Source organism: Pararge aegeria, chromosome 12 (assembly GCF_905163445.1).
Source record: "Pararge aegeria chromosome 12, ilParAegt1.1, whole genome shotgun sequence".
Taxonomy (NCBI): domain Eukaryota; kingdom Metazoa; phylum Arthropoda; class Insecta; order Lepidoptera; family Nymphalidae; genus Pararge; species Pararge aegeria.
The window spans coordinates 10060281-10087941 of record NC_053191.1 but is presented as its reverse complement, the minus strand read 5'-3'; the positions used below and the strand labels follow the sequence as shown (position 1 = coordinate 10087941).

At 35.0% G+C, this 27661-nt stretch overlaps 1 protein-coding gene across 1 annotated transcript; it reads left to right on the top strand.

Annotated features, from left to right (window-relative positions):
- The first annotated feature begins 4351 nt into the window (after positions 1-4351).
- LOC120628347 (elongation of very long chain fatty acids protein AAEL008004-like) lies at positions 4352-27452 on the top strand. Its single transcript, XM_039896671.1, has 6 exons — positions 4352-4394; positions 5730-5920; positions 7441-7581; positions 10300-10405; positions 26053-26186; positions 27213-27452. The coding sequence occupies exons 2-6, from the start codon at positions 5777-5779 to the stop codon at positions 27381-27383; spliced, it is 696 nt and encodes a 231-aa protein (XP_039752605.1). The 5' UTR covers positions 4352-4394; positions 5730-5776; the 3' UTR covers positions 27384-27452.
- The last annotated feature ends 209 nt before the right edge of the window (positions 27453-27661 follow it).

The following is a 27661-nucleotide window of genomic DNA, read 5'->3' as shown; positions in this document are numbered from 1 at the left end:
ACAAGACAAGAGGTACATAAATTGGTAGTAAATTTTCTTTTCCTTGTTGTATTTAAATTAGATTAGTTAATACAAACAGAAGTTGCTAAAGACATAAGGTTATTTCAAAGCGTAAATCTCTATTATTCTATGAGAATGACGTGGTACATGTACAGAAATTACCCAAATAATTCATAATACATTTTGTACTCTTATTTATTTCAAGATTTTTTCTGTAAAGATTTCGCAGACAGGATGTGGTCACGTGTACACTTTCTGCGTTTATTACGCTAGACTACTCAAACACGTGCTCGATACAGTAGGCATTGTAACCTGGAATCTAAGAGCAATTATATTAGTCTCTAATATAGAATGCGCACTTATGGCAATCCTTAACCTTATCCTTACTAATATTATAAATGTCAATGTAAGTTTGTTTGTTACGCTTTCACGCAAAAACTACTCAACCGATCCTCATGAAACTTCGTACACATATTCTTGGAAGTGTTAGAAGTAATATAGGATACTTTTTATCCCGACATTAAGCTCGGTTCCTTTGGGAGAGGGGGATGAGTGTTTGATGATTTTACACCATTACTCCGACAAATTATAACCGATTTAAGTAATTAATTTTACCCAAGCTATGGTTGAAGATAAAGGACAGAACTCCTCAGCGGACAGCAGCAAACCCCTCATTTAAGGCTTAGCGATACTGAATACTTTAATTTTTTTTTAGATCTACAACTAAATTTAATGCCACATAAAAAACAAAATCAAACGCAGACGAAGTCGCGGGCCACAGCTAGTATATAATACAATATACAAGCATACATACAGGGATACAAGCCCTTCTGTCTGTCAAATGCGATTCCCTTTACAGTGAAGTCTACTTGGTGTAAAGTTTTTAGTTTTCATAACATTGATATTCCTTAGCATATAAAACTTCGCCCCAATTAAGTATTTGCTTCTACTTAAGAGATATTTAGGGGTAGGTAACTTTTTTTTCCACTATAAGTTTGTAAATTAAATCTATACTCTTAATTTGTTTCGAAGCGGTATCGTACTAGAACGCTAAATCGCTCCAACACCGAAGGAAAATGTTCACTTTACAATTAACATTTGCTATGTATACGATTCACTTAAAATGTGTAAGCTACAAGCTTCAGAAGTGATAGGCCAACTTGGCTTATATTTATGGTTTTTATCTATATTTTCCGCTTCTCTGAGTGAGGAGAATGCCCAACAGTGGGACGACATATTCTTGCCCTTATCTCTCGTTATTCGACACAACACGTCTTCTTGAAGAAAGACTTTGTTTTGGTTTTGTCAAATCTTTTTTTTCTTTGTTGGAATAATCGCCACTTTGCGGTTCAAAGGGGTAAGGTTGTAATTTCCTTTCAAACGCCATCCATGCCATGGCATCTGTAAGTCTCCCTGACCATGATATATTCCGGATTCCGGAGTTTTTTGTATGAAGTATACTGCCATGTATATTTATGCCGCCAAGCAGCATTTCTGTGTTCTGGTCTGAAGGCCGCAGTTGCCGATGTTATTACATGCTTAATGAGGCTTAAGCGTACGCCTCAGGTTGAAAGATGTGTACCTTGAATGCCATGCGTGCTAAGTGTTTTCTACTTATCATCAGGTGTTCCATCTGCTTGGTCCATAAAATAAATAAATAAGCCATTTAATCCCAAGTAACATATTAAACATCGATTAACAAAAATAAATAAAGAAATATAAACTACTGTTTTCCTTGTATTTTCCCTTTTTTTGTTGTGTTGCAATAAAGTTTTTCTATTCTATTCTATAAACAAAAGAAAGAAAATCTAAATAATATACGCATGTATAAAATTATATATTAAAGTTCCCATCTGCGGGTAAAGGCCTCCTGCATCTTGCCCCACTGCACTCTATTAGTGGCGAGCCTCGTCTAATTGGCCCTGCGACAGCTTCAATGTCGTCTCTCCACTACTACTATAAAAATCAATTTAGTCAAATAAATACAAAAGCCAATTATTACTACTATAAAACAAAACTCCTGATTATCCGCTATGCTAATTTGTATGTAATAAATTTGGGAAAAATAAATTCATAATGCTGTTCCGGTTCCACTCATATTAGGATATATAAATAAATAAATAAATAAATATTCTACGACAATACGCACATCGTCATTTATTCCCAAAGTAAGCGTAGCTTGTGTTATGGGTACTAAGATGACTGATGAATATTTTTATGAATAATATACAGATATTTAATATACAGATAAACACTCAGACACTGAAAAACATTCATGTGCAACACACAAACATGTTCCAATTTTGGGAATCGAATCCACGGCCATGGACTCATAAAACAGGGACACTGCCTACTGCGCCAGTCGGCCGTCAATATATATATCTATATATATATAATGAAAATGGTCTTCGTTTGAGGCTCAATCACGCCTAAACCACTGATCGTATCGACATGAAACTACCACCATTCGATGCGAAATTTTTCCTAGATGGTTTATGGCTATCTATTTTTTGAATTCCAACATTCCTTCATTTTTTTATTGCTGTTTTACTTTTATGAACATTTATCCCGCTAATAAAAACAAAAGATAAGCATTTTCTCTTGATTCTTTTGTTTTCATGGATTTCAACAGAGTGTATTAAACGGATTATGGTTTTTTACATTCAGCTAAGAATCTACTCACGGTAGTGGAGAACGGCTGGATCAATTGGGCTTTTTTTTATCTTCAGAATTGTCAGGAGACAGTTTTGTATGTAAGAAAATTTTAAAAAAGCCCGATAAAAAGTTAAAAATTTCGATGATAATCGAAGAATTCCCATCTATATAGTCACTCACCACGAAATCTCGGGAACCATAAGACTTAGAAACGTGAAACTTGGTAGGAATATTACTTTTGCTATGTAGAGGTCAGCTATGAATAGATTTTAAGAAATTCATTCCCCAAAGGGGATTGCGGGGGCGTTAACAATGAACAATTCCCGTTTTTAAACTATAGCTCCTATAGACTTCAAATTTGTGTTCAAATTTGTTCAAATTTGTGATGTAAAAATGATTTATGAACAAATTTTACGATATCCCACCCCAAAGAAGATTGCGGGGGCGTTAACAATGAAAATTTTCAATTTTCAAGCGATAGCTCCTATAGACTCCAAATTTAGTGAGAGTGTTCTATATGTAATATAAAAATGATCTTCGAGCGGATTTTACAATGAATCACCTCCAATAAGGTTCGCGGGGGTGGGTGTTAACAATAAAAAATTTCAATTTCGAAATATAGCTTCTAAAAATTCTAAATATGGTAGGAATCTTTTATTATTCACATAAAGAACATCTCAAAATGGATTTCAATAAAGTCTACTTCCGACAGGAATTGCGGGGGTGGGTGTTAAAATCTAAAATTTTTATTTCTAACCTGTAACTTCTACAGACTCCAAATTTGGTGGGGATCTTCGTGTATGTAGGGATATTCGTGTATTTCCTTACAACAATCGTCTTTTTGGCAGCGGAGAAAAAGTCATTGAGAGGTTTCAAAAACTTAACTTTACATGTAGCTATCCAATCAACGGACTAAGAATTTTACATTCATTTTACTTTTGCAGACTACATAACCGACGAATTCTTTTATTGCGGGATCGCGGAAATGTAACAGATTAAAATGAATGCATTTTCCAAGCACATGAGATGTGGAAAAGAAATTTAGTTACTTATTCCAATAGAATTCATAAAAAACATGCACAATTAATTTTCTTTAAAAAATTTATGTCACGGAGAAAATTTTAGTTGACAGAAAAAATTCGTCGCACTTGAACCTAGACAGATTTCAACTTCACATATGAGACTTGCAATGACTTTAACTTAAACTTTCAATGCTCATTTCAAATTTTTTTCTTCATGTCAATTATTATTAATTTTTGGAAGAAAGGCACGGAAATGTTATAATGATTGCACATTGAAAGTTACAATGAATATTAGTGAGAAAAATCACCTGGATGAAAGATACAGGCTAAATCGATGGAATTTGGAATTTGAGTAAGTCTAAACAATATCGATGCTTACAGTTCTATCCGCGGGGCCTATTTATGTTCATACAAAAATAAAAAAAAGGAGAATAATAAAAATATGAAAAAAATAAATAAAAATGAAACATAAAATGTAATTTATTTCCTTTTTCAATTCACCCAGCGAAGCGGGCTGGAAACGGCCAGTATATATATATATATATATATATATATATATATATATATATATATATATATATATATATATATATATATATATATATATATATATATATATATATATATATATATATATTATATATATATATATATATATATATATATATATAGCAAACGTAACCGACTATTATAAATACATAAACGATGACTTGGCGGGTAAGCACCTTTATTGTACCCAATACCTTTATACACTCACGAGGCCTATTAATATTAATATATGAAATACTATGTGTAGAGTCAAAGGTCAAACTTACTTTGAATTTCAAATAGTAACTAACCCGTTTATTGAAATAACATAATTATTATTGTAACAAATATTATATACGCTATATTATGTGTAGGTTATGTATATTTTGGCGCAATACACCATAAGTAATGAAATTTTATTGAATTCGAAATAACTTTCTACGACCTATGTGGCAGTGTTTAGCGCTGTGGTATGTTATGTGAGATCCAGCATATCCCGTAATTTGGAATTTCTGAATTTTCTCTGGTCTGGTCTGGTTTGACATTTCGGACGTTGCTACGAGTACATTCTACCATACTGACATTTATTTAGTGATCCGGTATTATGTCGCGTAGAAACCAATTAGGGGCATGGTTAAACTGCCATACCCCTAACAGGTTAGACCGTTACCATCTCAGACTGCATCACAATAGGTATCTAGTAGGTACATAAATTAAATAAAGAATTCATTCTCATGTTAACAGTAAAGTTTGATAAGTCAGTTGGTATTTTATCACAGGCAGCGGTCAACCGCACCCGATAACATTATATTGTTTGAATTCCCTATCGTTGAGACCCCTAAATGTTATACTTAGAAAAATAATATTTATCAAATAAATCTAACATTTTCTAGCGAAAATGTTCATTGAAATTCAATTTCTAATACCTGATTAGTGAGGCTTTGACACGTATCTGCTTCTTGTCGCGTTTAGAAAAAACAGATGTCCCGGGTTCGATGCCCGGGTTGGGCCGAAAATTATTTTATACTTTTATACTAATATATACAGCTGATGAGTTTTTGTTTGTTTACTTGAATGCGATGATCTCAGGAACTACTGGTACGATTTGAAAAACTTTTTCAGTTTTGGGTAGCCCATTTATCGAGAAAGACTATAGGCTAGACATATATCATCACGCTCGGACCAAAAGTAGCCTAGCGCCAATGAACAATGTTTTAAAATGGGTTTTTTTCCTCTTGTAAGCTAAGTACTTTCTGAGTCCCAAGGCCGTGGGTTCGATTCCCACAACTGGAACTGGGGCTAGCTGGCGATGTGTGTATTGTCGTATGTATGTATATAAAAACCTTAACCTTGCCTTTCATTTTTTGTCTTAATTTCTAGAGATTCGCGTTTCAATATTGCTGTCAAATTCATAAGTTAAGCTATCCGAGAACATTAAATAAATATCCTAGTATTTATGTGTATTATTCATAGAAATGTTCATTGGCGATGAGGTAAAAAACTTATACTGATCGAATATTTCAGATCCCCGGACGAACACGTTCTTCCTGGTGGCCAGTCCGGTGCCGGTGATGTTCATCATGTTTGTTTACCACCAGTTCGTGCGTTACTGGGGACCCGCCTTCATGGCCAACCGACCTGCTTACAATTTAAAGAACGTCATCATTTTCTATAACATCATCCAGATCATCTTATCCGGTCTTCTAACAATACAGGTACCGGAGTTTTTTTACCAAAAGATTATAGAGCAAGACCAAACTGACCCGCATCCAATTACACGACGTACCGGTTTGAGTATAATTTAATTTCAAAATCCATCTATTCATTTTAAAATTATTCATAATTATTTATTGAGTCTGTAAGCACCTTTGATAGCACCGAAAGCGGCGATTTGGAAGCCAGAATCAACGGTTTAGACGGCTAGAAACTCAGCAGTTGCTCTTCTCCAACATCACATTGTATCATAGTACGATCCTACAGTATCGATCCATCTCAGGAACATACGCAATCATTGAGGACGCCTTTCGGTATCATATCATCAAATTGTCCAGTGTTGTGAACGGTCAAAAACCGACTCCATGGGCCGGGTAGTATCGCATATCGTAAGAGCGGCATTTTGAGAACGCGTTGGTGTAATAACTGCGTTGTTAACACGTTCACATTATATGCGATCATGATACGCGTACGATACTGCGATCGGATCGAAATTATACAAATCTGGACCCGGCTGTATATAATTGGTCGCAGGGCCGGAAGTTCGAATGTTAACGCGAGCACAAGTTCGACGACTTTTCGTGGCCTTCGCTTTACTCAGTTGTTATTGTTTTGAGGACGTGTTATTAATTTTATTTTTAAACGGTTTTATAACTTGCCTAGTTTGTGTGGGTTTAATCTAGTAGTTGTAGTTTTACTCTCTGAAAGTTTGATCTGCAATTTTGTACCTACACACCAAGATAAAATCCAAGATGGCCACCTCCAGAAATTAGAGCATTACATATTTAAGTATTATGAAGTGCATTTTGTTTGCTGCAAACTAAGTGAAAAAAAACCTTGCAATAATGATGCACATGATGAAAAAGTAGAAACAATGTGAAAAACGAAGTGGGTAACTAAATAAAAAGCTAAACACTTGATGTAATATTTTAATACGGATTCATAGCAAAGAATCATTAATATTATGATGTAAATATAAGGTTTTAAAATGTAAATCATCATCATAGATAGCCTATAAGAATCCACTGATGTTCTAATGGCCTCCCCCGACGGAAGGGTTTGCCCATCCACACGCGCTGGGCAGACGGGGGGAGTAGCACAGAGTGCCCGATCTTATTTAGTCGCGTTTAGACAACTGTATTCTAGTCTGCCATTACCACACGGCATGTAAAATACAAACAACAATTATTATATATCAGTCATATTTGTTTTAAGCTAACTATTTGTGCAATCTATTGCTACTGTAATAATAAAATTATATAGCACTAAACTAATTACTGTAAAGGTCATACCCGCGTAGTATGGTGCCAAGAATGCTGGCTGCATTTCTGCGCTGAACTGCCAGGTTGATTCGATTTTTGCGCAAGAAATGAGCCAGCCTCTTCGTCACCAGATTACGCAGTCAACTGCCTAATGTCGCGCTACATTTTTTTTACACTTCTCCACGGCAAACAGAACAAATATGACACTCTGTATTACCTTTTGCTTTTTTACTCATATCACAAAATTTTCATTTTGGCAGTGCCTCAGATGGCTTTATCTACCGGGCCACTACAGTCTATGGTGTCAGAAAATAAACTATGAAGACAACGAGGTGGAACGAATGGTCATCGACTATGTGTGGCTATACTACTTTATAAAAATCGTCGATTTATTTGATACGGTAAGTAAAGTTGTCTTTTACTTTTACAGACTTCATGAATTAAACAAATGATAATTTCTGTGCAAACTTCTGATTTTGTTAAGTCGAACTTTTTTAAAAGAACGATAAAATTCATTGAAGACTTCGGTTTCGCTGTCAAAATCAATAAGTTCGAATTAATGTATAGTGAAGAGATACAGCAGTTCAACGCCTTTTATCTCGTGATAAATAGCGACATCGATTAGACAACTGCATCGCGACATTATAAAGGACCGTGCTTACTGAGGCCAGTAAGGGTTTGGGAGCACGATTGCTCTGTCTAGGCGGATTTGTCAGTACTCTATATGAATATCCTTCTTATTCTGTGATAGAATAGTGATTGTTCAATTGTAAAATGTTGGTGATCCTTCAACGTCGTTATTCGTGCGTTAGCAATCACCACTGCGCTAGGGAGGCCCTTAGCGCAGTGGTGATTGCTGTGGACCTATAAGCGGATTCACTCCAGGGAATTTATATCTAAAGATTGACTTTACTCTGGTCTGGTCTGGTGGATGGCTCTGACCGTGGCTAGTTATCACTCTGTCGATGAATACGGGCCGCAAAGCGAGCCATCTTAGCTGCAATATTACATACAAGATGAGATTGCAGACAAGAGCAAACTTGTAATGGAATTACAAAGAAAATTTGGCCGGCGCTTTCTAGGTAGTATCTTCTTTGCTAAGCAGTGGTAGTGTCAATATAAACAGACAGATTGACGTTTTCAATTCTGAATTTTTACTTGGTCAAGCCTCTAGGCTCTGTTCAGTTTCTATGTTGCATAACTTAGACTTGGAATTTCCTAGACGGGAAGTAAAATGCCACCAAACTAGGCATTAGAAAGGTCGTCAATTAATTATTATTCGGTACTATTTAGAAACAATATAAATATCTGTATTCATTTAATTGAGATAACATAATATGCACATATTCAATCTTTCAATATTTTAAAAAGGTAAAATTTGTTAGTCCGTTTGTGTATTGGGGGGCTTAGAAACTACTGAACCGATTAGTTTGCTTACTAATGAATACTAAGTGTACTATTTCTAAATAAAATAAGTATATTTATTTAGAAGGTATGGTGGCTGGGTAAGTCTACCTATATGATTGTGTGTCTGTATACACTGTATGCGAGATGTTGGTATCAAAAAAAAAAAACAACCGCCTTAGTTTGTCTTCGTAGACCAGGCTGTTTTGAACCCTTACGTTTTTAGTTTACGAACGCCATACTAACACAGCCGCGCCACTGAAAAATGCGCACATGCATTTTTCATGTCATGTTCGCATCAAAAATGCCATGGCCTATTTGAATAAAAAAATATCGGACTTTGAATTTGTCCCTAAATTAACGATTCGGTATAATTATGGAACAAAATCGTCATTAACATTAAAATAATACTGCTTTAAACGATGGTATTAGCTACTATTACTACTAGAACTAGTTATTCAGCTATTCGTTGGATCAAAAGTTCACTCGAGTTTCAATAAAATCTGTCGTTGGACAAAGAAATCAATAGGTAGGTAGGTACATTGAATTTAATAAAATGTTAAATATATTCATCTGATTGTGCTTGTTAATTAACATACGTTAGTAAAAACTAGTAATGGTAATGCTAGGTACCATACAAACGGATATAATATGTAGGAAATAGTAAACTTGAGTTTTCAATTTATTTACATCATGTACCTACGCTTTCGTTTGCCCATTTACATGTTGAGTTTGCCCATTTACAAGTACCCAAACAAATACTGTAATTAGTTTAAAATTGAGGTTTGGTTTTTCGACCGAGGAACGCTTATACTACCGCTGAGTACGAAGGGTGTTGAGACGGGTGCTATACGGGATGATGGTTTTTGACGCATTCGATTAAACCACGAGCTGTATGAACTTTTTAAAGCACCGAATGCCGTAATAACCATTAAACTGTTGAAAGAATGTAATGGGCATATGCAACGCATGGCAGGCACGACCGCCCAAAGAGGTTGATGGAGGGCCAATTGGAGGGGTTTAGAGGCCGAGGACCACCTAGGGAATTGTGGAGTGATGGAATTGAGAGGGTATGAGGGTTTTTGGAGTTTGGAGCTAAAAAGAAGCAGCTTCTGAGTGACCCATTTAAATGGGGAAATTTGCTTGAAGCATAGGCCCACTCAGGGCTGTAGAGCTTGGGTGATGATGATGACGAAACAGCTAAGTGGAATTTTCTACCTACGATTACTTATTCGATCGCGTGAAAGTAAACTACGATTTGCATGGTTTTGAAAGAGCTCCATCTAGTAGCAGTACGGTTTCCTAATATTGTAAGTAGACAACCTAACAAAGCAACCAATCAAAGCAGACTTTGTTGAACGAAGAGGATTGGGTTATTTTTTTTCCCAGGAAAACAAAAAACGCGTCCATTGGAATTTGCAAAAAAACCTTAATAAATAAATCATTAATATAGCAATAAATGTAATATGATAAACGACCGTGTTTTAAGATAACAACAAAAAGGGCTTCATCTTGCATGATTTGCACAAGGAAACTGCAAAGTAACCAAAGGGTTACTTTGCAGTAACCCTATAAAGATAGGGTTTCTGTTTTTCCATTTCTTATTAACTTTTAAATTTAGAAAATTGTTTATGAGTTTAGAAAACCTAAAATAACTTGGGCCCCAAGACTTAGGAGTTCATATTTACGACATTTCAACACCTTTATCTTTTCAGGTATTCTTCGTCCTCCGTAAGAAGTTTAACCAAGTATCATTCCTTCACGTCTACCACCACCTTGGTATGTGCTTACTGGGCTTCATCGGCACCAAATATGTACCTGGTAAGTAGAAAAACGGTTGCATAAATAACATACAGAATTTTTTAAAGTAAAACTTCTTCAGAATCGTTGTGATTTCAAACCTGATGCAACGGAAAAAACGACAGGTAAGAAACACAAATACAGAAGTGTGTAGGATGAAGCCGGCAAAGAATGACACAAAAATATACATACTATTTTATCTGTTCCTATTTAAGTTACCTAGGAAACCAAATAATATATATAGATACTAGCTGTTGCCCGCGACTTCGTCTGCGGTTGATTTTGTTTTTAAATTATTCAGTATCGCTAAGCCTTAAATGAGTATAGTAGTTATATATATGTATAACATGTGACTGTCAATTAATTATAGACAAATAATTTGCAATAAAATAAAATTGCGACTATAATTAAAGATCTAAGCTATCCTATCTCTTAAGTTGGAGCAGACTGCTCACGGTGTGCCAATTAAATTTAAAATCGGTTAAGTAGTTTAGGAGTGCATCGCGGACAAACATCGTGACAGGAGATTTATATATATTAAGATTTGAGATTTGACGGCCGATTGGCGCAGTTTGCAGCGACCCTGCTACCTGAGTCCAAGGCCGCGGGTTCGATTCCCACTACTGGAAAATGTTTGTGTGATGAGCATGAATGTTTTTCAGTGTCTAGGTGTTTATATGTATATTCTATGTATTGTGTATATTATTCATAATAATATTCATCAGACATCTTAGTACCTACCCATAACACAAGCTACGCTTACTTTGGGGCTAGATGGCAATGTGTGTATTGTTGTAGTAAAAAAAAAAATTCTAGTTACCATGGAAACTAAATAATAAACCTCACATTTATGATAATAGTTCTGATACTTTACATCCGCCTCAATCTCTCGTAAGCTACTTTTCAGAAGTCCCGCCGTGTGTGAATAAATTGCACAGGATTTTTTTTTTATTTGAGCGGTAATAGCGTAGTAAATCTTTCGGTATCTAGCAGCTAAATAATAAACCTCACATTTATGATAATAGTTCTGATACTTTACATCCGCCTCAATCTCTCGTAAGCTACTTTTCAGAAGTTCCGCCGTGTGTGAATAAATTGCACAGGATTTTTTTTTTTATTTGAGCGGTAATAGCGTAGTAAATCTTTCGGTATCTAGCAGCCAATTTTTAATGACAGAGTTGCTTGAAAGCAAACAACTCCGCTTTCATCTCTCACAAGACGGAATAGTAAACTATTGTAAATCTAATGATATTAAAAACAAGCTGTTGAGTTCCTTGCCGGTTTCTTATTGGTAGAATGTGTTTTTAAACAGGTGGTAGAGTTACTAGGTACAAACAGACAGACTTGACGATTTAAAATTGCTTATATTTTACATAGGTACTGTAAACAATTGATGGTATGTTGGTACAATGGTAAAATCTGCGTAAAAACTGATTAGGGGTAAGTGTTTTATATAACTGATATACACTTAACAAGTTAGCCCTTTACCATTTTAGATTGCATTTACCTACCATCAGGTGAGATTGCAGTCAAGGGCAAAAACCAAAGAATATATCATTTTTCATTTTGACCATCAAAGGCAGGTACTTACTTACATTGAAAAATTGTTAACCAATTGAGTATTGTGAAAAGAAATCCGTGACCTTTTAATAAATATACCTGTCTCTGCCATCCGATTTTTGTAGGTACTTACATGGGTATCATCGATTATCACATAAAGAAATACATAATGGATAATGTGATTTCACATGTTGCTTGATGATTGCTTAAACCTGCATACCTCGTGGCTCGTAGGTATTCTTATGGGAACAAGAATTGAGAAATCTCGAATTGGCTGTTAAGTCTGTTACAATGATAATTTATATCTTAATATATATAAATCTCCTGTCACGATGTTTGTCCGCGATGGACTCCTAAACTACTTAACCGATTTTAAATTAAATTGGCACACCGTGAGCAGTCTGCTCCAACTTAAGAGATAGGATAGCTTAGATATTTAATTATAGTCGCAATTTTATTTTATTGCAAATTATTTGTCTATAATTAATTGATAGTCACATGTACTCATTTAAGGCTTCGCAATACTGAATACGATAAAAACAAAATCAAACGCAGACGAAGTCGCGGGCAACAGCTAGTATATAATAAATTGGTTAGCCTTCAACAAATTTATTATTTACCTGCTATGCTAGCAGGTTAATAATAAATTTTTGTGTTTTTATGCCTGAGATTTATGGTCGATTGTTGGATCATTTTGATATTTCCTATGACGTAAACAATTATTAAGGGTTTAAAAAATACTTTTGTACCTACCGATCTATCAGGTTCGAGATATAGTACAAAATATGTGCCCAGGGCAGCTTTTCGTAATTTAGGTATCATCCTATGCACCTCGGGAGCTTGAGAAAATCTCTCGTGTTACTTCTACCGGCCAATTTCAAGTTGGTAGGCTTAACTTCCTGAGATTTCGTGATTAGCCAGTGAGATTGATTATCATAATGTTCTCAGGTTTTATATTATTCTTATAAAACTGGAGCAGCTAAAGTTTTTAGGGTTCCGGGATTGTATTATTGTAGTGACATTCTTATTTCCAAGTTAAACTCTTTATCATGTTAAAGGGTTTTTATATCGTTTTTTATAAATATTGAATTTTTTTCATAAAAAGACTAAAAACTGAAAAATATAGCTGTTAAAAGTAAGTATTTAAATGCACGTGTGGATATTAATGTATGTTGATAAGTTTCCTCTTTAAAATATGCAACAAACATCTGGTAGGTAGTTCTCAAGGGCGTGTGAAGTCCACCAATCCGCACTTGGCCAGCGTGGTGAACTATGGCCTAAGTTCTTTTGAAGACCCGTGATCTGTAACGGTAATGGGTCGATGATGATGATGATACTTACCTATATGCCTATGACATCCGACAAATAGTTCACCCATCACCAAAATTGTATTTAATCTTTAAATAAATGTTTGTCATGTAAAGTTTTCGGTTTTGCTTACACTTTCTTTTGCATTGACTTTGGCATTGACAACAAGGCCTCAAAATTCTAGGTCAACAGGAAGTAATCCTAAGTTTTAAAATACGAAGCATAACCGTATCTTTTTTTCTTCTTCTTAGTCGTGGACTCTTGACAGAGTGGTCGTGGCTGCCGAGATGAATAACATGGGGTTAGGTTAGATCGCATGGCTTCCCGCGCGAGACTTCTCCACTTTTGGAGTTTGCTTGCGTTACGGAAGCATCTACCACAGTTATCTGGGTCAACGCATCAGTCCATCGAGTAGGTATCTCTCAGCGGCGATGATTTAAATATTGGATAGAAGCAAGCGTTACTTTCCGGAAATCTATGATATATTATGAAAATTAAGCTTTATTTCCTATACTTTCAAATTATTATTGACTTAACAATTATTCATTGTAAAGTCAACATCTTCTGAGGATGCTCCGGTTTCGGAGCGAAAAGTGCGTAGAGGGTACATTGCCGAAGATCTGTTTGGTGTGGAACCAAACAGATCTTCGGCAATGTACCCTCTACGCACTTCTGATTGCAAACAATTTTCTTTTACTATTTGTTGCACAGACTTACTAATTAATTTTATAGGTGTAAGAATCTTTTAATTTTACTCATATGCTCGGTAAAATCATCATTTACCAACTACACGATCTCTTTTCATAATAAGCAAGGTTTTAACCGTATTCCACCACGCTGGTCAAGGCCGCCGCAGGTGCGGATTGATCGACTTCGCAAGCCTTTGTGATCACTATGGACGAGCAGGTTTCTTCACGACGTTTTCCTTGTCCATATTTAATTGCTTTAAACGCACATACCTCCAAATCTGAAAAGTTAGAGGTGCGTGCCGGGGATCGATCTTTGTATCCCCTTTGTGAAGCAGAAGTCCTTATGAATTCTACTATAATTGGCTATCGCCGGTTCAGGTTCGCTAGACTCAATATAAATAAAAAAGTATTTTGAATTATAGTTTTATTATATTAGTAGTTATAATTTTAAGTATAATTCTTATAAAACCGGAATAGCTAAAGTTTTTAGGGTTCCGAACCTCGTTGAAGAAACCCTTAACGAACCCTTATAGTAAAATTAGTTTTTTCTGTCCATTTGTCCAAAATTATCTCTTATTGTTGTGAAATTTTTTTTATTATTTAAGATTAAAGGGTTTTTATATCGTTTTTTATTAATCTTGCATTTTTTTCATAAAAAGACTAAAAATTGAAAAATCTCGGTGTTAAAAGTAAGTATTTAAATGCAAATGTGGAGATTAATATATGTTGATAAGTTCCCTCCTTAAAATATGTCAAAAAGGATGGGTAATGCAATATCATTTTCTCTTCCGCATCTCCGTCAAAAGTTTGCAAAGCGAAATATTAATTAGAGGAGCGGCGATTGCCCCAGCTAGCTGTATTTAAATCACCTTTATTCACTTCCATGCTTTTAATTCTCTATTAAAGATTCTGAAACAGTTAGCTTATTGCCAACATTAAAACACCCAATGTCATAATAACCATTTTAACATACAAACGGATGATATAATGTAAATGTACTGAATTTCATTCCTTTGTTTGTTAACACTTCTTTTTTTTTTTTTTTAATCCCTTCTTCGCAAAGGGACACAGACAGCCAATTTCTTGCGTATACGACGCAAGAAATTGGCTGTCTGTGAGTATGAATTTCAAAAATGAACATTGTCATTGAAGCACGCAAGCTCCTTAAAAAAAGTAGGTAGGTTATTCAAATCCCCGCCATTTTTTTTCGATATTTTAATTGTTTTGTTTACAAAAATTTATAAATATAATTATAAATATAAATTTATATTTGAAATATATTTATAAATATAATTATAAATATAAATTTATAATTATATTTTTCGAATTCCATAGCCTTCCGCTGAGTAGGTATATCGGGATCGTTACCTTTCAACATTAAAGAACATATTCTATGATATTTATTAATTGCACTATTCAAAATGTGTAATTACTATAGGACAATAAATAATTCTTTCATTCGTACTTAGTTTATTTGTATATAAACAAATAAACTAATAGTAATAGATGATATTAGGTAACTAGGGCTGGCTGTTTTAAGGTAACAGTAAGCCAACTGTTTTAGAATTCTTGAGAGGTTTCAGATTATGAGAGTAGATGAAGTCTTGTATTCAACTGTTGATAATTATGTATCAAAACACTCCCATGTCCTATTATCACACTCGTGTTTTAATATTGGAATTGATATTGGAAAAGAGCAACTGCTGAGTTTCTTGCCGGCTTCTTCTCGGTAGAATCTGCCTTCCGAACCGGTGGTAGAGTAATACACACAGACAGACTTGACGTTTCAAAAGTGCTTATATTAGGCCTACTTGAAATAAATGAATTTTGAATTATAATTACTTTAACTTCAAAGTACCTACATACTCTACTTAGGTACACGCATCTTTAACCACTGTTGAAGTGTTGACCTACTCTATTAAAGATGCATTTGTTTCAATGTTTGCATCTTATTAATAGATGCCATAAACTTAACCTCGTGATGGTATAACCCTCATATGAGTAAGTTATGAGGAAATATTTACCATTTCTTCGCGCGCTAAAATTAACTAGGTCATGGTCAACCGGCTGCAACCGGCTGACATTTCTTTGCGTATTGTATCGCTTCCTTCTTTAGTTATAAAAAATGTAAGACTGGCCCAAAACTCGTTTACCGTATAAAAGCATTGAGATTCAAAGTATGTATGTACCGAGTACCTACAGTGAATGACTGCGATTCCTTCCGCATGGATTTGTTTTCGTGGGATAAAAAAGTAGTCTATGTTACAAGCCAGAACGTCTGAATGGATGAAATTTAGCAAAAATATAGATTACTTTATGGTGTCGTGTGGTGACGGCAGATCAGAATACAGTTGTCACCACCCCACTTCTTCCCACGGGTGTACGAGGCGTCAAGGGAATATAACGGAGAGCGGGCAGCGCCGTCTGTGCTATTACTACCATCTACTGCGATCACCAACCCGCCTGCCCAGCTTGGTGAAGTCCAGCAGTGGACTGTAATGTGATTATCCTTCAAAAAAACAATTTAGGGATTATTCAAGGGGCGCATAAACAAATTCCTTTAAAGCCGGCAACGAATCGATGGCTCCTCTGGTGCTGCTGATATTCATGGGCGGCGGTGTTCACTTAACATCAGGTGACCCACTTTATCGTTATTAATATATAAAAAAAAAGAAGTCGAGAAATCATCACATCTAATTGCAAAAAAAAAACGTTTAAAGTTTCTATCATTCGTCATCGTCAATAGCCTATAACACTCCACTGTTGGACTAAAGGGTTCTCCCAACGGGTGGGGTTATGAAAATTAAGCTTACTTTAGCGAACTAGCGAAAAGTACGTTTCGCGCAGCAAAGTTATCCAATTTTTACTAAAAGGTTATATATATTTAGCTTGCCTTGTAACAGTCTTCATTCATTCAGGTATTATACAACTCATTATTATAGATGACGGTGATTTTTTCTCGATTTCGTTGGCATTTTGCTAACCAATTGACCTACCCAATATGATTGACGATACGTACCTATAAAATGAACTATAATTCCTTTATTTATACAACTTTAGCAGATATCAACTTCGTTTAAGATTTTTCAATGCACGTAATTATTTTATTTTTCCTTGCGATTTGTGTGTTAGTGAAAATAGTTCATAGCAACTATTTTTGATTTATTTTAATTAACATCATATTTTGTGAGATGATGTGTATGAGAAGTGGTTAAGGCCGTAGTCTACCATGCCGCGCTGGCCCTGTCCGGATAGTTTAATAATAATAACTAAAAGTCACTACCGTGACTGAAAAATGTTATGATTGGGTGCTTTCTAAAAAGCTTCTCGAAATCATTGAAGACTTAAATCGCCTTAATATTCCGGATTTACTTCCGTTTACCTTATTTAGTAACCTAATTACGTATTCAAAGTCTTAATAATTATTAAGCTCTTGCCAATAAGGTACACACCTTATCATAATCATCTTCAGCCATTCCGGCTATGCACGTGTGGTTTGGGCAAGAGACTAAAGTTTTATGTCCCTATTTTCTTACTTGGGATCTCTTCTACCTATCGCCAAAGCACGGCAACCAGGAAAAGTTGAATTTAACCCATCGTTAATATCACATAAGTACATCCATGTTCATAGCCCAGCATGGATGTACCTAATGGTGGAAATAATATTTGGATATTATTTCCAATATACTTGGATGTGCACGCAGAACGGATACGGAACGCAGTACAACTTTGGTTTGTACCAAAGTTGTATCCGTTCTTCGTTCTCTTTCCGGTAAAGATAAATGTCTCCTGCCTGTGTTAACAACTAGGCTATCATATAAGCGTGATAGCAAAAATGGTTAACAATACAGCCTCCCTTTCGGTAGTTCGATGCGTTGCTCACCTCTAACATGTCGGAGTAATGTTCGTTTTTAATTTAAGTCATGATTTATCATTCGCTTTACAGTATAGAAAATCTTCGCAAGGAAACCGGCTAGACTGAGAGTTTTCTATAATGTTATCAATGCCGTGTTAAGTTTACTTACCCACACCGTGCCCTGTAGTAGGCTAATCACGATCCCTAGTCTGTTATGCTCACCACTACACAAACGAGACAAACGTGTTTTTATTACATATGGAGGTTCCTACGTGATTAAGAAATACCTATTATCTACATTGTGCCAATATTATGAATATAACATGCTCTCATTTTTATTATGCCATAAAAGTTTGCTACACAGTCCGACCTCTTTATTTTAACTTATATTAGATGTATGAGATGCTTTATTAAGAACACAAGGTATATATGAACTTTTTAAAATTTCATTTATTAATAAATTTATTATTTTAATCTCTTTTTTAAATTTAAATATAATATTTTTCCTAAAAATAACTTGAATTGATTAAATCTATCATTAAATGAAGATATAAGTAATTTGCGCAGGGCTTTTTCACTGTTTTTGGAAACCTACAATAATGGCTGAATGAGGATTGTCTACGTTCTTAATTATATGGTACCTAGTTAAATTTTTACCTGAAATTCTAAATTCTAAACTAACATCGCATGAAGGTAGAATATTGGTTTATTTAAGTGCATGTATTTTTTTTATTTCACTACAAGCACCTAAGCCCTCGAACTCATCTAATTGATGATGGTAGAGGGCTATCCTGTTAGAAGTTTAGTTACATAATATTCTAGGGATTTCATTTAACTGAACTCTGTTTACCGTATCGGAACGCTAAATAACTTGGCGGCACGTCCTTGTCGGAAGGTTTGTAACTAGCCACACACAGAGCCTACGACAAGTGTAGACCAGAGATAGTACAGTAAGAAATTATGAATTTCCAAATTGCCCTGCCTGTTTTCCAAAGTGGTATTATACGTGGTTATAACACCACTGCGCCTCTAAAGAATATTCAAATATGGATGTTAAATTTTTATGAATGCAATATTTTCTTTACTATGATGATACTATGGGCTGTACCTATACCAGTTTTTTTATTCTAAATTTGCCGTTGACCTTCACAATTCGTGAACGATGAGCTGATAACGACTGGAATGATATTTTTAAATTTTCCATTTACATAATCTAGTTTATTGTTGGGCGAGGCATTATAAATAGGCCTACTGCCCGCTTAACAAAACGTAGGTATCTATAAATCTAAGTTTCAGCCAGCTTCATCCATTTTCTAAGTTCTTTCGTGGGACAAAGGGTAAAACAACGAAATTAATCGTTCGTAATCACGTCAAATTCATTTCGAAGTTATTACAGAAATATTTATAAATCAAATTTTCTGGAACCATGATATTCGGTTTGTTTATCGAAAACCTGGCACTTATTTTGGCCAACGCTTACTCTAGACATTCAAATAGCTCCAGCGTTTTGGGTACCATGCTCATAAGTTAATATGTAAATATAGGTAATATTTAGACTACATATATTCTCATAGTAGATAGCATAGGTTTCTAAATGTTTTAAACCACCAAATTCGCTATGCTCGCACTTAATGGGCCATTTTTGAAGCGCTTATTGTGAAGCTACTTAGTAGATAATAATATTGATGGAAAATTCAGGGGCCTAGGATATTTGTTTATTTTTCGTTTTCACTATCCTAGGACACGCTTAAATCGGATGGCTAATGATTTACGTGATGCTTGTAGAAAAAAAATCGTCTCACCAACTTTTATTACACCCAATTTACTAACGAAATAAGGCGCCATCTAAAGTTACGGGAGACTGATCCCTCGTCAAGGCCACACTCACACAGTGAAAGATCTCGAACTGATTTATTTCGGGGTACAGTGCTTAATGTTTAAAGAAATTGTAAACTGCCATTTGAAAGATGAAAAAAAAAGTTTTTATATCAATAAAGTTGAAATATCAGAATCAAAACACAAAATACGGCATTTGCAACAATCATAGACAATTTAGTAATAAAGTAATAAAAAAGTTGCCTAGTAATAAAATGGGTCAAAATCGGTCACATATGCAAACATACAAGTGAAGCTAATATCCTCATCATCATCAGCCTATCTCAGTCCACTGCTGGGCTAAGGCCTCTTCATTTGCACGCCATCTCGGTCTATTGCTGGTTAGCTGCATCCAGTTCTTCCCTACTGCCTTCACGATATCATCTCTCCATCGAGCTGGTGGTCGGCCGATGCTTCTGTGTCCAGTGCGCGGTTGCCAATCCAGAATCACTCGGCTCCACCGCCCATTTCAGGGCCGCTGCTCTTTGAACGATGTCAGTGATTCCAGTTCGGTTTCTGACCTCTACGTTGGGAATTCTATTTATTTTATTTTATTTATTTTATTTTTTCTTTAATTGGAAAACCAACAGTTGTAGATACTAACTAGTTAACAGATTGATTGACTTAAAACTAATAACAGGTTTCCACAGATAAGTCTTATATAAACAAGGGTACCTGATAGAACCCAGCAGAAACGCAGCAAACTAAAACAAAGTGTTAAGTTTACCTAGCATGCAACAGTTTATCTACTAATTTGCGACGTACACTATTCATATTACCATAAAATAGGTCAATTTCGGGGTCATTGTAAACAGAATTAAGAAGGCGAGAGACACGGATTAAAAAGTAATTAAATCTATTCTTAGTTTTAGTTAAGGGTACGTGCAGAATCTTTTTATGCCTAGGTAATCGCGAGGGTACAAATAAATCTAACTTAGTAAGTAATTCCGGACTATCTATTGACCCTCTAACAATGTTAAGTAAGAGACAAACGTCGGCAATGTTTCTACGTGTATGAAGGGGTACAAGGTGTAAATCCGAACATGATATTTCGTAGGAAGTTTTAGGAAGGTGAAATTTGTGCTTAAGGAATCTAATGAATTTCTTTTGAATACTTTCTAATTTATTGATATAAATGTGATACGCAGGATTCCATATTTGGCAAGCATACTCTAGTTGACTACGGACCAGTGAACAGTAGAGGATTTTGATGGTTTTCATTTTTTTGAATGGTTTACTAACACGTATAATAAAACCTAAAGCTTTAAATGCTTTGGTCACAATAGCATTTATATGATAATCAAAAATTAGTTTAGTGTCGAGGAGTACCCCGAGATCTCTTATAATATCGGTTCTGTTAAGGTTTTGATGTTTTAAAATGTAGTCATAGAGAAAAGGTTCCCTTTTCCTAGTAAAAGATATAGAGTTACACTTTAAGACATTAAGATCAAGTTTATTTTGAATGCAGTAATCATCTAATCTAAACAAGTCAGCTTGTAAAAGTTCCGCATCTTTAACATTATTGACTGTACGAAATACCTTCAAGTCATCAGCAAAAAGTAAAAATTTTGAATGTATAAAGCAGAGATCGATATCATGAATAAAAATAGTGAATAAAAAGGGTCCCAACAAGGACCCTTGGGGCACACCCGACGGTACTGCCATCCAATTTGATTTAAAACCATTTAACACAACTGTTTGAAGTCTGTTATTAATATAAGAAGAAAACCAGCGAAACAAATCTCCTCTGATCCCAAGGGAGGCCAGTTTTTTTAGAAGCAAGATGTGGTCAATCCTGTCAAAAGCTTTGCTATAGTCAGTATATACAGCATCAACTTGGTCACGACTATCTAACTTATCAGTAAGAAAATCTAAGAATAGTGCCAAGTTTGTGACCGTAGATCTACCCTTTAAGAAACCATGTTGGTTCTGACTAAATTGCGACTTTAGGACATTATAGCATTGATTATATACAATACGTTCCAAAACTTTGGCCACAAGGCAAAGTTTAGAGATTGGGCGATAATTCTCTACCATATTTCTTGGGCCATTCTTATGAATAGGGGTAATATAAGCAGATTTCCAAAGAGAAGGCATATATCCTTCAGATATAGACCTCCGAAAAAGAATAGAAAGGGGAACTGATAAACTATGCGCACAACTAATCAGAAAAATGGCAGGAATTTCATCTGGGCCAGCTGATTTATTAGGTTTTAAAGATTTTAGGGCTTTTTCTATAACTTGGGGAATGAATTCAATTGTATAAATGTCAGTTGTAATAGAATCTCCTGGCTGCACATGCGAAGATGAAGAAGTTACTTGTTGATAGGTTGAATGAAAGTATGATGAAAAGAGTTCACATATACCTGTTCCAGTGTCAGATTTAGAATGGGAATAAGTCATAGACTTAGGATAGAAGCTAGTTGCACGTTTGGCAATACTACGCTTAACATGTGACCAGAATAATTGAGAATCTTTCGTGAGAGACTCTTCAAGTGAATTAATGTAATATGAGTAACAGTTATCTTCAAGTAGTTTGACTCTGGTTCTTAGTATATCGAATGAAAGCCTGTCTTCTAGGTTTTTATACGTACGATATTTAACTAAATGTTTGTATTTCTCTTTAATTGCTTTAATAAGTGGAATACTGTACCAGGATGGATATTTATTACTTTTATTTTTGATTAAGGGAACAAATCTATCTCGCAGTTCATACAAAATTTTATAGAACGATTTGACAACAGATTCAAGATCCCCGACATGCAATAGAGTATCCCAGTCATAATTCGATAAGGCTTCATTAATCTGAGAAAAGTTACCTCTTTTATATGCATACATAGTTCTAGATGACAATGGTAGTGTCTGGATGGAAAAGAACGGTAAATTGATACAAAGGGCCTTATGGTATGGATCTTCAGGTACTAGAGGGTCATCACAATGTAAAACAGTCACTGAATCATTCGATAAGACTAAGTCCAATATGCGACCGAAGTTATTTTTAATATTGTTAAATTGATTAAGGTTACATAAACTTAATGTATCAATAAAGTTCCTTGAATTATTATCATTTAAATTATAAGCTTGAAGGCCCTCTTCAGTTTCATTCCATCGAATGGAACTCATGTTAAAATCACCTAAAATTAAGAACATATCATTAGGATGTTCATTAGTTAATTTTTCAAGATTGATCAAAAAGTTATCCAATTGTTGATCAAATGAATTACCTTTATTCTCCGCACAGAGATATATAGTGCAAATATGAATACGCGAAGTGTTACGATTTTTGTTGTGATAAGTGACTGAAACCCAGAGGTCTTCAGCTGAGGATTGCCAATCCGACCTACATTCAACATTCAGGCTCTTTTTAGTAGCCACAGCTACACCACCTCCCCTTGTCTGACACATTTGCTTGTAATCACGATCACGACGCCATACAGAGTATCTTGTGTCAAAAAGTTCCGTGTCCGAAACACTATCAAGCAACCAAGTTTCCGTCACTGTAATTATGTCGTAACCATTCAATAAAATATTTCTGGAAAAAGTGTCCGTCTTGGTCCGCAATCCCCTAACATTTTGGTGATAAATGTTGAGTTTAGCTAGAGTGAACACTGCACACAATAACTATAAAGAAACCAAATAAGCCTAAAAGTAATACACTTATAGACCATAGTAATTAATACACAATAATAAGAATACTGCAGCCTTCCAAATACACACGACTTAGTTGCAACACCAACATAGGTTATCAATGACAATATGTTGAAATTAATAGAAATAGTAGGTCCGTTTCTTGTAAAAAACGTTGTATTTAAACATAAACAATGGAGAAACTTACACCAACTACTGTTTGTATTATCATACTTAAGTGCACTTCTTAATTCTGCAGTGTACCTTAATAGTAATCCATTAACAACTATAAAATAGTGTAATAGAAATCGACGTCTTCTAATAGCAATAATATACGCAACAAGTTTCCAAATGCCCTGAATATGGTAAACAGTGTATAAAATTAAAATGTAACCAATGCAAACAGTAAATAATACTCGGTTAAGAAAAAACAATATTTTCGAATGAATTACATAACGTAAGTAGAAATAATATAAATTATCATAACACCGTTCAAACTTAGCAATATTCATTGCAAAAACTACGGAGGCGCTCGGAATTACAAATGAATAGCTTGCGCCCATCGAACAAAGGAGCGAGATAAGAACGCCAGTGCTTCCCAACCTTGCGGTACGAAGAGGTATGAGGTTAAGATTAAAGTTTATTTCTAGTTTAATAGACACAAAACTAACATCGCTCTTTCCATTGCACGCTGAGCCACTTTGAGCCGTTGCACCACCTTCTTTGTAAGGGAAGAAGAGAAGAGAATCTAATATAAAGCATGTAAAAAACGATTGCTCAATGGTAAATTTAGGTCTAGGAATCTTAGTATCTCAGGTGATGCTTACTTACGCATTGGTTTGTTCGTCGTTAGTGAAAACGAACATTAGTCATATACTTAGCGTGAGCTCTTTATTTATTTACATAGGTGTCGCACAATCATGGATAACAATAGGTTTTCATGTTTAGTCGTTCAAAGTGACGAAATGTCTTTTATTATTTATCGTACCTACCTACCTTGCCACTGCTAGTATTGCCCTCGCCCGAACCTAGATACGTACCTACATATTCAGTGTTATCGGGTAAGGCCCTTGACCACGTTACCAAATCGCTGTGATTGATAAGTCGCATCGTATTGTCGAGAGTCGACCATACATATGTATGTATGGTCGACAAACTTTTTTGACGAACTTTTTGTTCCTGGCGTACCAGTAGGTAATCGTGGTTTTTGTGTAATTCCTGAATTTTCTCTGGTCTGGTCAGCAGGTCAGTCTGGCTGTGAATAGTTACTAACCTATCTACAAAACCGATTAGGGGTATGTGTTTAATATAATTGCCATCAGGTTTGCCCGTTATTATCTTCATCATCATCAGCCTATCTCAGTCCACTGCTGGACTAAGGCCTCTTCATTTGCACGCCATCTCGGTTTATTGCTGGTTAGCTGCATCCAGTTAGGTATCCAGTTATTATCTTAGGTTGCATCAATTCTAACCGGCAGGTGAGATTACAGTCATGGGCTAAATTTTTATTAAAAAAATACATTCTTTTTCTATAAACTGGAAGTGTTACAAAAAAAGATAACTATCGCACTACCTACACCTTTATGTACACCTTAAAGGAAATTCCCAAAAAAAATTAAATTCCTGCGTTCAGCTGTTCGGCCTATAGGTTATGTGTCAGTGAGTCTGGCCACAGCCTTTTACAGTTTATGCAACACATGATTAATGCTCATAGGTGGTCAAAAACATAAAACATGGGGAAATCATATAGATGCGTAATCAATCTATGGGTCCATTACGAAATAAAAGATTGCAACGGCAAAACATTGATGAAGTATCTAAATAATATTTTGTATGTAATAACAATAAGTTAGACGATCGTTAAAAATGCTATGGGCAGATTAGCCCAACTTTTGATTAAAATACAGCTGTTATTTTTATTTCGTATATTGAACTAATTTTATTGTACTTGAACTAACTACCAATAAGATTCTGTATTCATAATTAATTTACCTTATTAGTTCAGAGAAATACGAAGGTCACTCGACGACGACGCCAGTAATCATATCTACATAGTAATAATACAGAAGATATACGTAAACCTATTACTTCACCATAGCACTTTTCTTTACCCCAGCAGAAAACGGAAAAAAGGTTTTGAATGGGGAATGCCACTTCCGATTACTATTAATAAATGGTTTGTTTTAGGAGTATTTACCACCTAAAACAAGTCATTTATTGAAACTTCATTATTATAGTCGTTTATTATGCTAGCAGTTCCCCGCGCTAACTATGTGTCGTAACGCAGTGTTATATTAAAGCGTAATAATATACGCCAATTAGGTACTCATAAACATTCAACTTCCCTCTCGAAACGGCGCAATCACGCGTTATTTTACATTTATATTATGCCCAAATTTTATTTATCAAGATTCTATTCCTAATAATGCCGATTGAAAATAACCTTTTAATTTTTAACTTTTTCGACATTATTATATATTGCAGCTTATTTAACATAGCGTTATTGCATATTGCAGCTTATTTAAGAGAGCTACGCAGGCTTTTTCATAGATCCACTAATGTAAATATTTTCAGTAGGTACATAATATTTACGAAGATTATTGGTATAATTATTTAGTCAGAGCACGCAGATATAGCAGCTCAATGTCGTTTATTCTATTACTGATCTTTGTACAGTAATAATTGAGTTAACATACTACTTAACACAATATAGTTATGTAATGAAAAATTAAGTAAAGCCTTTTGTTTTGCAGGTGGACATGGCATCATGTTGGGCTTCATTAACTCTCTAGTTCATGCAGTCATGTATTCTTACTACCTGATATCCATCGTTCGGCCCGAATGGGTGAGGATATGGTGGAAGAAGTACATTACGCAGCTGCAAATAGTAAGTTCTTTTTATTTACTACGGGTTTATTGGTTCGGTTGTCTTCTCATAGACTTTGCAATCGTAGAAAAACCGTTAGGAAATAGGAGACTTAAGAAAGTGGCTGGTTAGTGTCAATTAGATTAGTAATGCCAAGATAATTTTAATGCTAGATGGAATTTCAAACATTTCGCGGTAATCAAGACACAAAAAACTTTTGTTGCACAGATTTTTTATCCTCTAGCTTTGCTTTAGTCCGCAACAAAGAAAAATAATCTAAGAACTAAAGCAGATAATATTTTGATGGCGCAATGGTGAGTTCTGTGGTATTTTGAATGGGAAGTTCGATCTCCGGCAGGGGACATTAATCAATTCCTGGACAATTTTTCTCTGGTCTGGAGCGAGGTTTATGATAACTGGCGAACCCCTAACAGACCCGCTACCATCTTATACTGCAACATCACTTGCCACTAAGCCATAGCAGTCAAGGGCTAAATTGTAGTTAAATAAAAGAAAAAGATATCGTTACTCTTTATTGGATACAGCAAACAGTAAGTAACAATATAATACTGACAAAATAATGCAAACCGGCAGCTTGAGTACGAATAAATAATTAAACATAGTAATTAGATTTACCGCGGCAATCTGAAAAACTTGCTAGGTGTGGTTTTTATCACTTTATTTAATTAGTAGGTACCTCCTTACCAGCATAGTAGAAAATAATATCAATAAATAAAGACAATACGTTCACCACGATAGCTTATCTAAAAAGACATTTTTTTTCTATAAGCCACCGATTTTTTTACATAAAAGTCCATATTCTCTGTAGGTAACAATTTGGACAGTTGCTTACAGTTGCCGGGTTGTGCTCCGAAAAAATTTGCAAAGAGTGTACCTATAACTGCCGGATTCAAATTATTCGTTTTGTATGAAGACAAATGGTGAAGTAGCTGCAAGATAGACATATTATTACTCATGATGATGAGAGTAGGTTTACTAAGTCTGTTTTATAAAAAGTTAAATGGGTAAACTTATTCTTGGTTACAGTTGCAGTTCCTGCTTTTGATTCTACACTTCGGCCACATCATTTTCGAACCCTCCTGCGGATATCCCAAATGGGTGTCGTTTGTATTCTTGCCTCACAACATATTTATACTGTTTCTATTTTCCGACTTTTATATCAAAGAGTACATTTTAAAGAAAAAGAAGCAGGAATAAGTGACAATGTATTATCTGTACTAGTTAATTACGATGTAAAGATTAGTGTAATAAAGCAATTAATTTATTTCTTATTGTTTTTTTTATTATTATTTTAGTTATTAAAATAATATTTACTCGTAACTACCTGCAATGGCGTTTTCTAAGATTCAGCGAGACGGGTTAACATTTACCGCCCCATAAAATAAGGAAAAAATAATGTCCAACAGTTTGTTGATTTGAATGATACAATGAAAGAAAAAACTAAACGATAGTTATATAAAGGAAGAAACAGAAAC